Genomic DNA, 15,560 nt, shown 5'->3' with positions numbered 1-15,560 from the left:
TTACATTTTTTAAGCTACTGCTTCTTGTAACAGCCAATGGATTTCTGGATTATGGTTTGCAGTTTTCATCCTTCATGTATCTGGGTTGCAAGTGAACATGAGGTTTTATCAGTTACTGTTCAACTGATGTCTTTCTAGAGGTATAGATGGACATTATAGATTAAAATAGCTCGCTATATATTTTTTTTTCCTGAATATATTATCTGCTTGTCTTTATTTTCTGACATCCTTCTGACTTGCTGCATGACGTTTTAAGTGTGATATGAGTGTAATGGTTGTCCCAATCTAACTGAGGCTCTAAATACTGGCCATAATGGACTTCCAAGCTCCAGAGGGACATTGGTATATTTTTGTTTAGCATAACAATAGTTGTTCAATCTGTGGTCCCAGTAGATATTTTTCTGCTGTGCTGCTACTTAACCAGTTTGATTTATTTTGTATTTTTTTTAACTTGTTTTATTCTATTTTATTCTTTGTAAAGTATTCTACACCCATTTAATTGATTTTGTGTTTATTTCTGACCATTTTTCAGGTTTGAGGCCATTTAGGCTTGTAAATGCATCCCCTTAGGGATTAACATTTTGTTTCAAAAGTGGTTTTTGTTGTATAGGTTTTTTAAAATCATTGACTTAATTAATGAAATTACTGGTAGATAATGGACCCAGCACTAAACTTTGGCTGACACATAAAGTGATGTTCAGGTTCACATGAACGTGGTTCTGCAACCATCTCTACAGGTGATTTAATCTAAACAATATTTCTGTGGTTAGATTCTTGAGGCACATCAGGCAGAACAAAGTCAAAGGCCACATAAACAAGGTGTATCTCATTTGTTGCATTCCTTTTATAGTCCAGGCTTTTTATCTTGGCAGAGTTATATTTTATACTGCTTGTTCACAAAAATCTTGTGTTAACTGCTTTGTATTCTTCAGGTTAGTTTGCCTGTAACATTTCTTCTTCTCCTTCTCCCTGATAGCAGCTATGTTTGCCTTTCTGCCTGCTGTTGGGGCTTTCTGCATTACCCATCAGACTTCTGTAGTCAGCTGTGTGTCAGATCTATATTATCTGAGTCTGGCCTAATGCAAATCTTTCCAGTTTATCTAAACATTATTTCACATGTTAATTCCCATCATCAGGAAGTAAGACTTCAGGGAATCTTCCGTATAAAAACTGTGCTCTCAAAGTTGTACACAAACAGAATTCTACCTGAGATTATAAGTAGATAAGACTGTGTATAAACACATAACAGTGCAATGCAGTTAAGTCATGAATAAATAATATGTGAAAGTAATATGAAATCCATAGTTAAGAAGAATATTCATAAGAGAAAAAACAACTGAAAAGAAAAAAATAGGACAAATATTTATACAAAAAGGTGCTAGGATCACTGGTGGGTGGTCAAAGATCAGAGCTGAAGGGCAATACCCAGCTCCAGATGGGATTCCTGGATGTTCTGTATCTGTCATATGTGCCTGCATGTGAACAAGGGTCTGATCCTGCACTTAGGGGGTGGAGACTGAAAGGCAGCATGTGCCATTTCATGTGCCAGGATATTTGCATGGCATGACAGATATCACACAAGATCTTGGGAGTCTCTACACTTCCAGGCCATCATTCAGAAGTGGTAAGAAGCCCTAGGGCATCTCCAGTGGCAGGAGGCACCTGTGTCCAGGCAGGGATCCTGTGAATTGAACAGGGTCTCTGCTGGCTGTAATAGGAGATTAGATACACAAATGAGAAGCTCAGCATGAGTGCAAGCTCAGTGTGAAAGCAATACTGTCTCAGACCAAAATCCTTCCTTTTACTCTCACTGCCAACATAAAATTTTCTAAAGCTGTACAAGTTAAATAATCTTAGCCTACGTAAGATGAGCCCATCTGTTTGTTGCATGTAAGACTATGCCAGTCTGTATCAGCTATTGATGACCAAGCTGGTGTTCTGACCTTGACTGAAGAAAGTTTTTTGTTCATTTCTTACTAATTTCTGAGGGGTTTTGATATTTCCAATCAGCATAACTGAGGTTTTCAGTCATGTTTGATATAGCTCCTATCTTGTTGTCCACTCATACATTGTTTATAGTGCTCTCTTAAACTCTTTAATATATTATAGCTCACGAAATAAGTGGGGATTAAATGACAGCCTATTCTTTTCCTGGTCCTGTAACTTGCTCTCTACTTACAGTTAACCCTCATGGAGCAGGAGGGATATAAGTGAGGAAGAAGTTGAATTCAGCTTCATTGGTTTCATCTTTTGCTGTTATTTCCTCATTGCTAATTGTTCTGCACTTTCATTTCTGTGTTTTTTCCTTCTGGTGTATTTATAGAACCTCTTCTTAGTGTCTTACCAATACCCCTGGCTTAAATGTGTACTCCTGTTTTCATTTTTGGAGTCAATTTCTTTTGGGTTTTAATTGAGAATTCCTCACTGGAGCTGAATTGATCTTTAAAACTATTCCCTGAAGGGTCGTTTGCCGTTGTGCTGTTGAATATTGTTTCTTACTAAATCTTCTATCGAACTTTTTCTAACGTGGCATTTCTTAACATTTCATTTTTTCCATTAAAAAAGTACACTGTGCCTGTCATGCAGTGGTTCCTGTTTGGAAGTTTCTTTTAGAAGCTTATCCCTGCTGTGTGAAAGCTCTATTTACCAAATAAACAAGTTATTGAGACACCTTGAACCCCCATAATTGTCCTAGTGTAGACAGAATCATACAAGCAAAAACATCCCTTTTCCAGAGCAGGTATTCTTCTGTTTTGTGGAGCTGCTAAAAGGTGTCTGCGAGACAGAACACATTTTTTGTGTCCACCAATGGAATTCGGTGGAATGGTTCCATGAGCAAACTTGCTAATATAAGCTTAGAGTTCATGAGCTTAGAGCTGTCTTGCATTACTTTTGATATTTAGTTACAAACAAAAAGATGCCATATATCTTCTTAGTGTATCACCTATATTTTTCTGTAAAATTGTATGATAAAATAGATCAACACTTGAACTGTTCAACTTACTGTTCAGAACACTAACAAGTAACCAGTATTCAGCTCAAATTAAATTTGAGGAAACATATGTAGAACAAAGAAAGCAAAATATCTTGAAGAAGTCAGTTGGTTTTGGTAATGAATTGCAGCTGGAAATAATTTTCATATCTGAATCCAGATTTTTGAAAACATGTGATCATGCTTAATCTCATAGTTGCCAATGAGATCAAAAACCTTCAGGCTTTTTGAATGTTGACCTCTAAATTAGTGGAATAAATGACAACACTGGAAAGGAAAAACATAGCTTTATTATTTGTATGAACACCCTGAAGAAAGACAGAGTAAATATTCTAAGTGATCTGTGGCTTTGTTCAGTCAGTGTTATTTTTTCAAGGTGTGGAGGAACTCTCATGCAAAAGTTATCATCAGCCATTGCATGTCCTCTTGTGTTTTCTAAGCCTCAAACAAATTGATTTTGTGAGTCTGATTCCCAGAGGACAGCTGTGAATCCTCGCAGTTCATCTTGGATCATGGATCATCTGTATCACCCAGATTTTAATTAGAAGTTCTATGTGAACAATTTGGTGCTGCAGCTGCTTTACATAGTTGTGGTGCTTTACAACTTTACAATTACAGAAAACAAAATGTAGGTGCATAAGAACAGTGCTTTTATTTAAAACTAAACAATCACTTTTAAATTCTTCTGCAAAACCAGTGGATTTTTGTATTTGTGGGAGGTTTGTTGCTGTTTTTTCTTTAAGAATTTGGGGACAAGGTCTGGAAGGTTTCTTTGCTGTTGCGCAGATCCCCACATTTCCTTTATTGTTGACGAGAACTTGTTACAGGCTTTGCAAAGAACAAAAAGATTACTGTTGTGGCAAATTTTCAGGACATTTACTTAAAATGGTCATTCTTTGCATTGAGCTTTGGTTTGTTTACCACAAACAAACTTGGTGCTTCTCTTGAGTTTGTGTTATTCTCTAGAACTCACCTCTTGGTGGGAGTTGTATCACACATCTTATTTAGGTGGAAGTGAAGTTAGTAAGTGAGAACCCAGTAGCTTTAAGACTTCCTGAACACACCTTCCCCCAAGAGTTTTCTCTGTCATGTCATGTGTATGAGAGTTAATTAGAAGCACAGATACTGTGAGTTCCAGAGCTTAGGGAGAGTCTCTCACGGGCAGGCAACGCTACAGAACAGTAGTACAGCTTGGTTCCATGGAGGACACGAACAATCATTGTCATTTGGGTATTTTGGCGATTTTACACAAACTTCCTACAAAAAAGTGAACATTCCACCTCAGTAATAGAATTCTAACAGATAATTTGTCAGGTTTGTGAAGTGTAATGGCATAAAAATAATTCTCCAGTGAAACAAAACTCTTCAAATTTTTGGAATATGTTGTAGGATATGGTCATACCACCAAGACCTTTTAAAATTAAATCCTCACCTGTTTCTATCTAAATGCTTGTTATCTGCTGCCCTTAATTGTCCCTTATTTAAACTTAGATGAGGCAGATAACTTGCAAGTGACAAGCATCCGTTTTTATCATGCAGTTGTAATTTTCAGGAATTGATAATTTGTGCAGAAATACAAGGTTTCCAGCTAGTAGTTGTTTGCCCTGTATTTGATTCATGGAAAGACCAAAGAAATTTTACAGCAATCTTTGTTCTTAATTATATGTAATATTAGTCAGTAATCTTTGAATTATGTAATGATTTTTTAAAAATTAATTTAAAATTTCAAATTCAGAAGCCATTTCTCAAAAGCTGTAGGTTGTCCTGAAGTAAGTGGATCAGTGAAACACTGCAGCATACTTATGCAAGTGCAGGGAAGGAAGGTTTGACTTGTGAAAAGATCTGTTTACTACAAGCTTTTTTGCGAGAATGGTCACAGAATAAATAATTCTGACAACCTAATTATCCCTATTACATTTCTGTCAAGGAGAATTGTTGTGTTACTGTCTCTGAAAGCTATTGTTTCACTCTGTTTCTACGTTTGTGAAGACTATCCTGCTAATTTCTTCAAGATTGTATTTCCATCTGCAACAACTGTCTGTTATAGAAATAAAAGTTAAATTTCTGGAAACGAATTTAAAACAGTTGTGGGTTTCACAGCCTAAGGAATGCAGAACATGGCATCCACATGTCCTACTAGTGAACTTCTGTGAATACACATTAGCAGCAGCATTTTCCCTTGGTTTGGTATACCAAGGGAATATATGTATTGGTATGTATTGGTATATGTGTTACAATAAATTAAGCCAGAATTCTTAATGTCCTTACCTTTGAGGTTTTTTAAACCAAAGTAGAGGTTTGTTTCTCATGTTTTTACAAGTGTTACCTACACAAGTGTGTGCTACATTTGATGTTTCCCTGGAGCTCAGCTTCAGTGCTCTGGTGAATTTTTAATACAAAAAATGTATTTCTGCCAATTTTTACAGTGTAGACTCAGTTATATTCCAAAAAAAAGGAAAAGGAAATTAAATCCCCATTAACAAAAAAACTCTGCAAACAAAAAAATCACCTGAACACTTTACTTTGCACCTTGGCACATCTTACTTGGTGTGTTGGCAATCCTAGACATTCTCAGCCACTGTTTCCATATCCCCATGAGGGTGATCATATCAAACCAATACTTTACCTTTCCATGGAAACTTCATGTCAGATGCATTTTTGTAGATTGAGTATCTTGGTAGTGAAGTGATACAACATGAGGTATGCAAAACTGGGATCTCAGGAAGGGCAGTGCAACGGGAATAATAATCAGTAATTTAAGTTGCAAAATCTCCCTACATAGAAATTGGTATCTCATTGAAATCATGTCAAAAGAAATCCTATGGGTCTCACTGCATTGCAGAGACTATCAGAATATGTAAGTGGGTGAAACTGGTGAGTGGGGGAGTTGGGGGCTAAAAAATAAGATGGCATGCACAGAACTGAGCCATGCAGAGGTGAGGAGATGCAAGAACACATTTAGAACTGGAAGTGACCTTTCTTTTCACTGGGCCTCTTGTGTGCTGCCCACACATTTGCCTTAGCACGCACTACTTTACATGTTAAATATTTCTCAGATGAGGAGGAGTGAAAAACAGTTATGAAACACATTAATTAAACTTTGGTAGGGGTAAATATCACAAACTCTCCTCCCATTTGCAAAATCTTGTCAGATACAATTAAGAAAAATTTATATTTTTCTTCCCTGTTGATACTGGGATGCTAAAATGGAGATCTAGATTTCTAAATGTAAGCCCTGTACCCACACATTTTCAAAGTCTACGTGACATAAAAGGTTATTTTAGAATTGGGATATATAGAAGTGTATATAGAAGAGGAAGGAGCAAGTCTGGGAAGATGCATGTTATTTCTGATTTTGACCATGTGAAATTTATCAGGGCAAACACAGATAATGCTGTATTTAAATGCCCTAGTGTGGCTTAATCTTAATTTGAGACTTCATAATATTTTCTGTGAATTTGTCTCATGTAGAATAAGATGTGGATGACAGTCTTAAGTGTTGGTATCATTTTTGATATGAAAATTCAAATTGGCTGGATAAAATTACTGGATCAACCTGCTTCTCATTTTTTGGCAGTAGATAAGGTATTCCCCTTACAGTTTTGCCTGGCCTGAATACACATAGAAATTCTGTAGCACCAGAAGGGAAAATGTTAACTCACTTTGATCAGGACCTTCTGTGTGCGGGCTACATAGGTACTTGGCATCCATCTGTCAGCTAGAGTTTCTTGCAAGTCTGAGTTTCAGGACATCATTTGTAACAGAGGAACATGGTGCTGACCTATTATTTTGAGTTTGTTTGATTGTGTTTATGCTTAATAAAGGTTTATTAATTGTGGTGATTAGTCATATGTTTCTACACTGTGTTCAGTAATTTTTCTTCCTTCTGGAAATAACATTTTTTTGCACCAACTGAAGTACTGTGTCTGTCTTAATGAGGTAATTATTGTTGTGTTTATCTAGATGAATTTGTTCGGGGCTGTTTTTTTTTCATTACCCAGGAGTAACATCTGCTCAGCAAATAAGTCATTAATGGCAGCTCTTTGCTGATATGATTTCCTCTTTATTTTTCTCTGTGAAAGCTCTGTAATCAGTACTCTGATATTCAAAGGGTGTGAGAGAGGTAATGGCTGTGCAGAGAACCAATATCGCTTGCACTTCTAACAGACATGTGCTTTTTACCCATTTCATTAGATATTTGCATGTTGTTGTATGAGCATCTTTTTAGTATTCCCCCTGTCACCACGAGATGGGGCAGGTGACCAGGGAGCGCCGAGGCCTCGGAAAGAACGACATGAACCAAATGGAAGCGTTTCTAGTTACTCCCTGCTTTGTTTTCTTTGTTCATTTTCTTCACCATGAGAGTGGTGAGGCAGTGGAACAGATTGCCCAGAGATTGGGCATCCCTGGATGTGTTCAAGGCCAGGTTGGATGGGGCTCTGGAGCAACCCGGTCTAGTGGAAGGTGTCCCTGGCCATGGCAGCGGGGTTGAAACTCTGTCTTTAAGGTCCTTTCCAACATAGACTATTTGATGATTAACATTACCCTTTGCACCACTGAAAATAAAAGTTTGCCTTGTGTTTTAAACTCTTTAAAAATTATTAAAAATGTCTAAAAATTCTTTTCAGGAATGGAAGGACACATTTTTTGTTTTGTTTGGGGGATTTTTTAGAAATGAAACAAATGTCTAAAATGCCATAGAATTTCAAAAATTAAATAATCAATTTTTATCAATTGGCTGTCTACCCCATTTCAAAAGTATAAAATTTAAAACAAAACAAATTTTAAAAAACCAAAACCAACCAACCAACAAAAAAAAACCAAAAAACAAACACCCCTCCCCATAAAACAATAAAGATATAAAAGGCTTCTTTTTTTTTCCCCTTGGAAGAATAACGGGTATTTAAAATTAGTAGGTTAGCTTACTTTTAATTTGGTGAAAATTTCATTGGGATTTCCCTCCCAAGAGATTTTAGCTGTAAGTAGAAGTTTTTCTTTGAACTAGTTTAAACTAAGGCCCTCTTTCTTGTCACGCACAGACAGGGAAATACTGCAAGATGCTGGATTAGCTTGTTCGCTTTTCATTGTTTTCTTTTGTAGCAGCAATCCGTTTAGCTATGGTATGCTGAGTTTATCTGATTAGCACTTAATGAGTGAAGGGAATAGGGGCAATGTTGCCTGAGTTACTTAACCCTAATAAAGTTTTCACTACCTCCCCCCTCTTTCTAAATACCTGAACTTTCCTGACCCCACCCCTTGCCTTTTCCATCAACTGCGGCACATTCCCATAGGAAATGCATTCTGGCTGCAGCTCTGTCAGCAGTAGTGCTGCCATTAGCTGGATTTTATCCAGTGCACATTGGTCACAACAAACACCCAGCTCAACAGTGTTTGACAGTGTGTCTGGAGCTCTCACAGACTCAACTGCTGTTCTGCTGATGCTGTGCCTTACCCGGGAACACTTACTGACCAAAAAATATAACAACCTGTAGCATGAGCATTTCTGACTTAAAACTATAAGGTATAACTGTAAGCAATAAAATAATTTCTTGGATTGTACTTGTAATGACATTGTAATGAGGATTCACTGGAGCTTGAATAATTACATTATATAAAGAAATTTGAGAAAGCTGATGTTTAATAGTGCTTAAAAACTGTGTGTGCCATACAGATTGTGGTTGTGTTACCATAATTAACTCAATAAGCTTCTTGCATAACTCATGTTTTCCTCTGAACTTCAACTTGATTTTCCTCTTTTAAGATTACTTTTTATTTTCATTTGGTGTTGCATTGTAAAATATTTGATAAAAAAATAAAATTCTGAAAAACAATAGAAAAATAATCTACATGAGGTTTTGCTGCTTAACGATTGTGGTTCTGTTAGTTTTATACAGAGGTGCAAAGTTGTCTTAATACCCATTAAAACAGGTCTGAGGAAACTACAATTGATATCTGTGCAAGAGATTCCTTATGCATAGAGGTTCTATAACTGTTGAAGAAATAAGGAGAAAGCAATAGTAATTTAGGTGAAGTGTCAATAAGATACTAGTGTTGCTTAGGAGATCTGAATCTTTATAGGTTTACGTCTGACAATATTTTCACTTATAGCTGCTTAACAATAGAAATATTTTATAGAAATTATCTCACATTTCTTTTACCATTCAGTGTCCCCAGTTAATAATAGTAATAATAATAATAGAAGTAATAATGATCCTAGCAAAAGACGTCTAGTAATAGCAGTAGTGATCCTGTTAGAGAAGAATGTGTGTATGTTTTTACATTTAAGGATACTAGAAGAAGGTCAGATGTCAAGGAATGCACTGGGGTCCTTGGGAAGGGTAGAAGGCAACTGTGAATGTTTCTGAGGTGTGCACAGCTTCCTACTGGGCACACCCCAAGCATTCGCCTTCATGGGTGAGGTTCTGCAGCTGGTGGTGCTCACGTTCCCTGTGAGGTGCAGTGCACAATGTGTCGAGGTAAGCTGCTGTCAATGGTAGAGCCAGTCTGGAAGTGTCACGCTCTGAACTAAATGGCTGAAATTTTGGAGGAGAAGTTTCTTCACTTAACTGACAACCCAAACAGAGTCATTTAAACTTCTCCTTGTTTCCATTGTTTTGTTTTGGTTTGTGTTTTTGTCTGTTCCTGAATATGTATAGCTCATGCCAAACTTCCATACAGCCAGGTAGGAAAAAAAGCAGGTGTAAATGTGTGCATTAGGTATTGAAATATTTTGTAATTTGATTCAAAGGCTTATTTAAATCACAAAAAGTATGTGTGTATGTTTTTCTTTTCCCCTCTCAGGTTTGCAATTATGTGTGGCTATATGTCTCAGTTTGAAAGTGTACAAAACAAAATCAGGAATGGTTATCTCTTTAAGGTATGTTTTTGTAGGATTTGGGGTTGTTTTTTTTAAGCTATTCCTTTAAGTTACTTCCTTATATAGTGTCAAAGACAGGTTTTTCCAACACAGTAATTCAGCCTCACAGGTATATTTTGGTGCTGAAGTTAAATTGAAAAGGTTATTATTATATATGCAAATAAATGATATGCTTGCAAAATACAAGAATTGAGGTAGGATTCTGGGAACAGCATTAAGATTTCTGATTTCCTTTGTAGTCAAAGGAGGGAGGAAAGGCAATAATGATTCTGTTTAGAAAATCAAAACATATGAAATAGTTAATGATGAACTAACACAGTTTTGCAGTCATCCTTCATGTCGCCCTTAAGTAATGTTTGTTTTAACACTGTCCTTGCCAAGGTAATTGTGTTTTTTAGAGTTAGCTGTTTGTGTTACATGTGCTGCTCTCCCCCTTCTTGTCCTCAGCATTGCTTAGACACTTCCCATCCGTCCCTTGACCTCCAAGCAGGCGTCCTCCCTTTCTGGGTGACACTGAAAGGCAACAGACATGTTCTAGTTCCTGGGGAATGCCTGGGATGGGCTCCTCCACACCATGTCCTTGTTAGGACTTGGAGTGCGGCGGAGCTTTCCTCTGAGTGTGCATTAGTTACATCTGAGCCGTGTGAGTGAGCTAAGCCCCGAGCACTGGGACAAGCTGGGAATGAAGGGAAAATGACAAAACACAAGTGCTGCAGCTGTTTGAGGATGGAGTTTTAAGAGTCCGCGGTGTGAGCAGTAGCTGTTTCAGGGAGGCTTTCCTCCTCACAAGTAAAACCTGAAATCTCTTGATCTTAGAAAATAGTAGTACAAAAACATAGCTCCTATCTGAATAGTTTGTGGCTATGATAATATAGTAGTCTTTTGTATATGTGTAAGTCAAATACTTTTGTGACTGGCTTAATTAGAAAGACAGATATGTGGCGATAAAAAAGAAATATTCAAATAAAATTTATTTTGAGAGACAAATGGTAGGGCTGAAAATATTTATTTTTTCTTCCAAATCAAGTTGAGCAATGAGAGCTTTCTTTGGCAAATTGGAGAGAGAAATAAAGATATTCATGACCTGAAATTAAAATGGTTTTGGAACAAGGACCTCATTACATACTTTATAGGTTTTGTAGTTTCACTGTAAAAAGAACCATTTTATTTTCTGAATTTCACATTACAACAACAGTTGGTTGTGCCCCATTTCATTGGAGAAGTCACATTCCAAGGTGGAAGGATCTATGCTTCAGTAATGGGTGCTGGCATGTAAGATATATTCAAGAGTAGTTGCTTCCTCACTGATTTGATCTGTGACAGTTTCCTAATGCTAACTGTAAATGAAATTAATTTAATTGAAGTTGTTAACTTTTTAAGACAAAAGTTCTTGAATTATTTGACTGAACTTTAGAGTTATTTAGTCACATTCTAAATACAGCATACCTTCTTGCATTGTGTGCAACATTGCTAAATAATTTTGTGATTTCCCTCCGTGAGGAAGGGATTTGCTAGTTAAAATATATTTCGGTTGTTAGACAATTTCAGCAGAAGAGAATATCTGAATTTGTTTCTGACTTGCAGCAAACTACTTAGAATGTAAACACACTTGCCATACAAACATCTGAAGTGATACTAATTTTTTTTCCAATAGGAGCACCTAGACAAAGCAATTGAACTTAAGCCTCAAGATCCCTTTTTGTATTACCTAAATGGAAGATGGTGCTATTCAGTAAGTTGTGTTTTATTTATCTAACATGTGAATTGAATATTCTAAAAAATTATAATTAATTAGTGAGACTTAAGACAAAGTAGGTATTTATTTAAGTAGATGTTTTGAGCTAAATGAAGTAGACATTTACACTTCCTAAGTTCACTAGCAGATGCACGATGCTCACAGCTGACCATTCCTGCCATGGAATTAGGTAAGTTGTGCTTGTATGACCCTCATTGTTGTGTTCAGCTTTTTTTCTGAATGAATGAATGAAAAGTAACTGATATTTGGAAGGGAGGAAGAATGACCTCTTGAGTTCACTTTGTTCTGCCATAAACTTTTTGGGTGAACTTGGGCTGGTAACACAGCCTTGTGGTAACTTTATTTCCCATCCATAACTTAAGGTAAAGGCAGTTACATGCAGCGGGATTATATCTGTGGCAGCAAGGCTACCATACTGGCTTGGTAAATTCCAAGGGAATGTCCAGAAAATATTCATGCATAAAAATTTGTATTTCACCAATGAGTTTTGCTAGAGATGCAATTTGCATCATACCAGTACTACAAGTGCTTTTAAAGATTGTTTTATTTATACTTATACTTTTATTTATATTTTATACAGATTATATTTGGTTGTAGTAGATTCTGTAGTGATAAGTATTCATATATGAAAAAATAAAATAATTGGTTTACAAGATTAACTGTCAATAAATTTTTTAGACAAAATTGTGCTTGTGCTATAATAAGAGAGTTGTCTTTGGTAATGCGCATCTTTGAGGGCTCAGCTGGCTGTCCATACTGGTTCATCTCTAGTGCTTTGAGGAATCTTTTGTTGGAAGAAAACATTCTTGCCTTGTCTATGCTGTAAAAGATCACTGTGAGTCTTCTTAGAATAATGACTGCTAATGGACAGTGAATTCCAGCCAAGCTTTTTTCTTTTGGATAGTCCCAATGCAAGTCACTACAAAGTGCCTGCAAACTGGAAAGAAGGTTTTGTTGTGACACGTTGCAGACTTTGTTTTTATCTGCAACAAGACTTAATGCAAAGTAATCTTTCATCAGTTTTTTCAGTTTATATATTTAACTTTCAAAGAGCTTTTAGCAACCATGTTTTTTCTCTGTTGATTTGAATAAGGAACGACACCAGCTTTTTCAAGGAACTTGGCCTTTTGTTTTTTTTCACAGTCTACTCTTGAATATCAGCATTAGCTATGCAAAAATAAATTGCTGAAGATGATCCTATGGTATGCCTGCTGTCCTGCCTCTGAGAATTCACATGGAATTCACAGAATGACTAGGCTGGAAGAGACCTCCAAGATCATAGAGTCCAACCCATGCCCTAACACCTCAACTAGATCATGGCACCGAGTGCCCTGTCCAGAGAGAAGCATCTCCCTCACCAATGATTACTTAAGCACTTTCATACTGTGATGTGCCCAACAGCTGACTGCAGCTTCCATTTATGCCAAATACTCACAGATGTTTTTCATGGCTTATTTCTTATGTGAGCTGCTGCTTTTTGGAAACACAGAATTTCAGTATACCTCACTTTGTTCTTACTGCACTTTTTTTTCACTCATTTCATTTTTGTGATAATCACCACTTCCTGACTGAGTAATACATGTGGTTGGTTGTATTGGCTGTATCTTTACAAATTCATATATCCCACACTTGCAACATCTATGCAGGGCTTCCTTACTAAACACTGAAACCGCAGATTATCATTTGCTTTAGGTTATGACCTGACCTGCATTTATTTAAGTGAAACAATGTACCTAAACAGATGTAGCCACTGAAATATGTAAGGATTCATTTCAGATTTCTGTTCTTTTTTTTTTTCTTTAATTCTTGCCTTGTGTGACTGCCATGACAAAATAGTAACCTGAAACACAGAACAGATTTTTGTACTCTAAATGCAAATATAGGACTGAATAACATCTTATTCAACTTCTGGGGCTGTCAGCTCTTAAAAACTTACTGTCTTTGCACACTTTCAGTAGCAAGATGAGGTCATTTGGAAACATTAGTTTAGAGGCATTACTGGCTTTTAACCCTTGTCCAGTGAGATTGGTAATATCCTCACTAGTTTCAGCAGAGGGAGATGGTTTCTGTGCTGATCCACTAACCCAGGTTTTGGCCAGGCATGTGATGTAGGAAGTCATAGGAGCTTGTGGAAGATCTGCCAAAGTCCTTGCTTCTGTTCTGCAGACTGTGAAGTTTCATGCTGTGGTAATTATCCCAAAAGAGGGCTGTTGGCTGTGGTATTGATTCCAAATACTTTGTCAGGGTAGAGATTATGATGAAGTGTTGAAAAATTCCTTTGTCACTCATCTGGTACTTGTAGATGGAATGATAATGCTCCTCTTAGATGCTCTGTTTCTAATGTTCAGTCTCACTGTTGAGGCTGGGAAGGTGTTGACCAGTGTGAGAGAAGCAGAAAAGGGGTGATTCAGGCAAGAAGGCGGGTTTTCACATTTAGCCTAGCTGACTTTGGGATCAAGTTAGGATTGGCCCCAATATTTGTTCTTTCATAGGTATTGGTTCCAAGGGTATTCTTGTCTAATTTTGGTCACATATTCCTTTACTGAAGCAGTGTAGTTAAAAAGGATAACAAGTTTTTGATATTTTATAGGCTTTGATGGCAGTTTTGTGAAATCTGATGTACTTAAGTCTTCCTAGTATAGTCAGAGATTTCCCTTTCTCTCCTGATTTAATGTTAGGGGATCTTACTGCTATTGTCTAGCATGTTTTTTTTTTGGATGACAAACAGGAATTGCATTAGGTACTGTAAATGGGGATGCTTCAAGTGTAACTCAGGGTTACAAATGAAAATCCGTTGAAAAGACTTTGCGGTAAGAAGTATAGAATCATTGAATCATCAGTGTTAGAAGAGACCTTCAAGATCATCATCAAGTCCAACTGTCAATCCTGTCACCCCTAAACCAGGGGAGACAAATTCAGAAGATTTTTTGGAGACTGAAATATATAAGCAAAGACTGCATACTGTTCTAGTAAAAGCTGTTTAATTCGTGGAGTTTAATCTGGCCTGACTGCCATTTCCCACCTTCCTCAGTGTAGTGCAGTCCTTTGCAAGGAGCAGTGGTATAGCTCTGCTAAATTTCTTACTCAGCAGTTATTCTTGCTGGGCCAGAAATGAAGCTAATGCCAGGTGTCATAGCACCTTCCAGCAGAAAGGATCAGCTGCGTTTTCACTGTGTCACAGCAGCTGGGGTTTGTCTGTGATGCAGAGCCAGTTGTGAGAAACAGTTGTGCACTACCTTGTCTAAAACTCAGTTTTTGTTTTTGCTGTTTCTTATTTCTCTTACTATTATAAAGGCAGTAGATCTGTATAAAAGAAGAGCATCACAGAATCCTATCAGGTCTGTTAGAAAATTATTTCTGGTATCACAATCAGGTAGGCAAGATTTTCACCAGTCGTTTCACTGATGTCACGGTGGGCAAAATTTTGCCTGTGGAACCTGCTGTGTGTTGCCGCTGAAGATAAATAGATCACATGGACACAGGTCGAGGTGTGGTGAAAGGAAAGAGAGCGTTTTATTTTTCCTCCCAGGATTTATAGGCTTTTGACCACGGCCAGGGATTGGATGGTCAGGATAACCCTTTCCCACTGCACTGGCCATGAGAGATGCCCATCACAAGACATGTAACAGAAAGAATGTACACATATCTATGTTTACAGTTACTGTCCTGGGAAAGTCCTTAGAAAACCATGTTAGCAAGTTCAGAAGCTGAGTTTTCAGGGCGACAGCTGTATATACAAGAAGTGAATGGATCTATGGTACATAGTATCTAAGAATTATTTCCTTAAAGTTTTGGGCACAATTATCTGATAATTCTTTATAATTGTATGTTTTGGGGTTTTTTTTTGGGGGGGGGGAGGGGCAGAGAGAGGGTTAAGTGTTTTAATGTTTCAAATAGCTTATAAAACTAAGACGTCTACTTGCCATTACAGGACA

At 37.1% G+C, this 15,560-nt stretch overlaps 1 protein-coding gene across 5 annotated transcripts in view; it reads left to right on the top strand.

Annotated features, from left to right (window-relative positions):
- Positions 1 to 15,560, top strand: part of RMDN2 (regulator of microtubule dynamics 2) — a 48,386-nt gene that overhangs the window by 13,999 nt on the left and 18,827 nt on the right. For all 5 annotated transcript variants that reach the window (XM_088053742.1, XM_088053744.1, XM_014255944.2 and 2 more), the window contains exons 6-7: positions 9,794 to 9,869; positions 11,524 to 11,601. In XM_088053742.1, the coding sequence (XP_087909868.1) occupies positions 9,794 to 9,869; positions 11,524 to 11,601 (154 nt within the window). The remainder of the gene's footprint in view (positions 1 to 9,793; positions 9,870 to 11,523; positions 11,602 to 15,560) is intronic.

Source organism: Pseudopodoces humilis, chromosome 3 (assembly GCF_049639895.1).
Source record: "Pseudopodoces humilis isolate 2021_Gansu_Grassland_sample_001 chromosome 3, ASM4963989v1, whole genome shotgun sequence".
Lineage (NCBI taxonomy): Eukaryota > Metazoa > Chordata > Aves > Passeriformes > Paridae > Pseudopodoces > Pseudopodoces humilis.
This window is presented reverse-complemented; position numbering and strand designations above follow the sequence as displayed.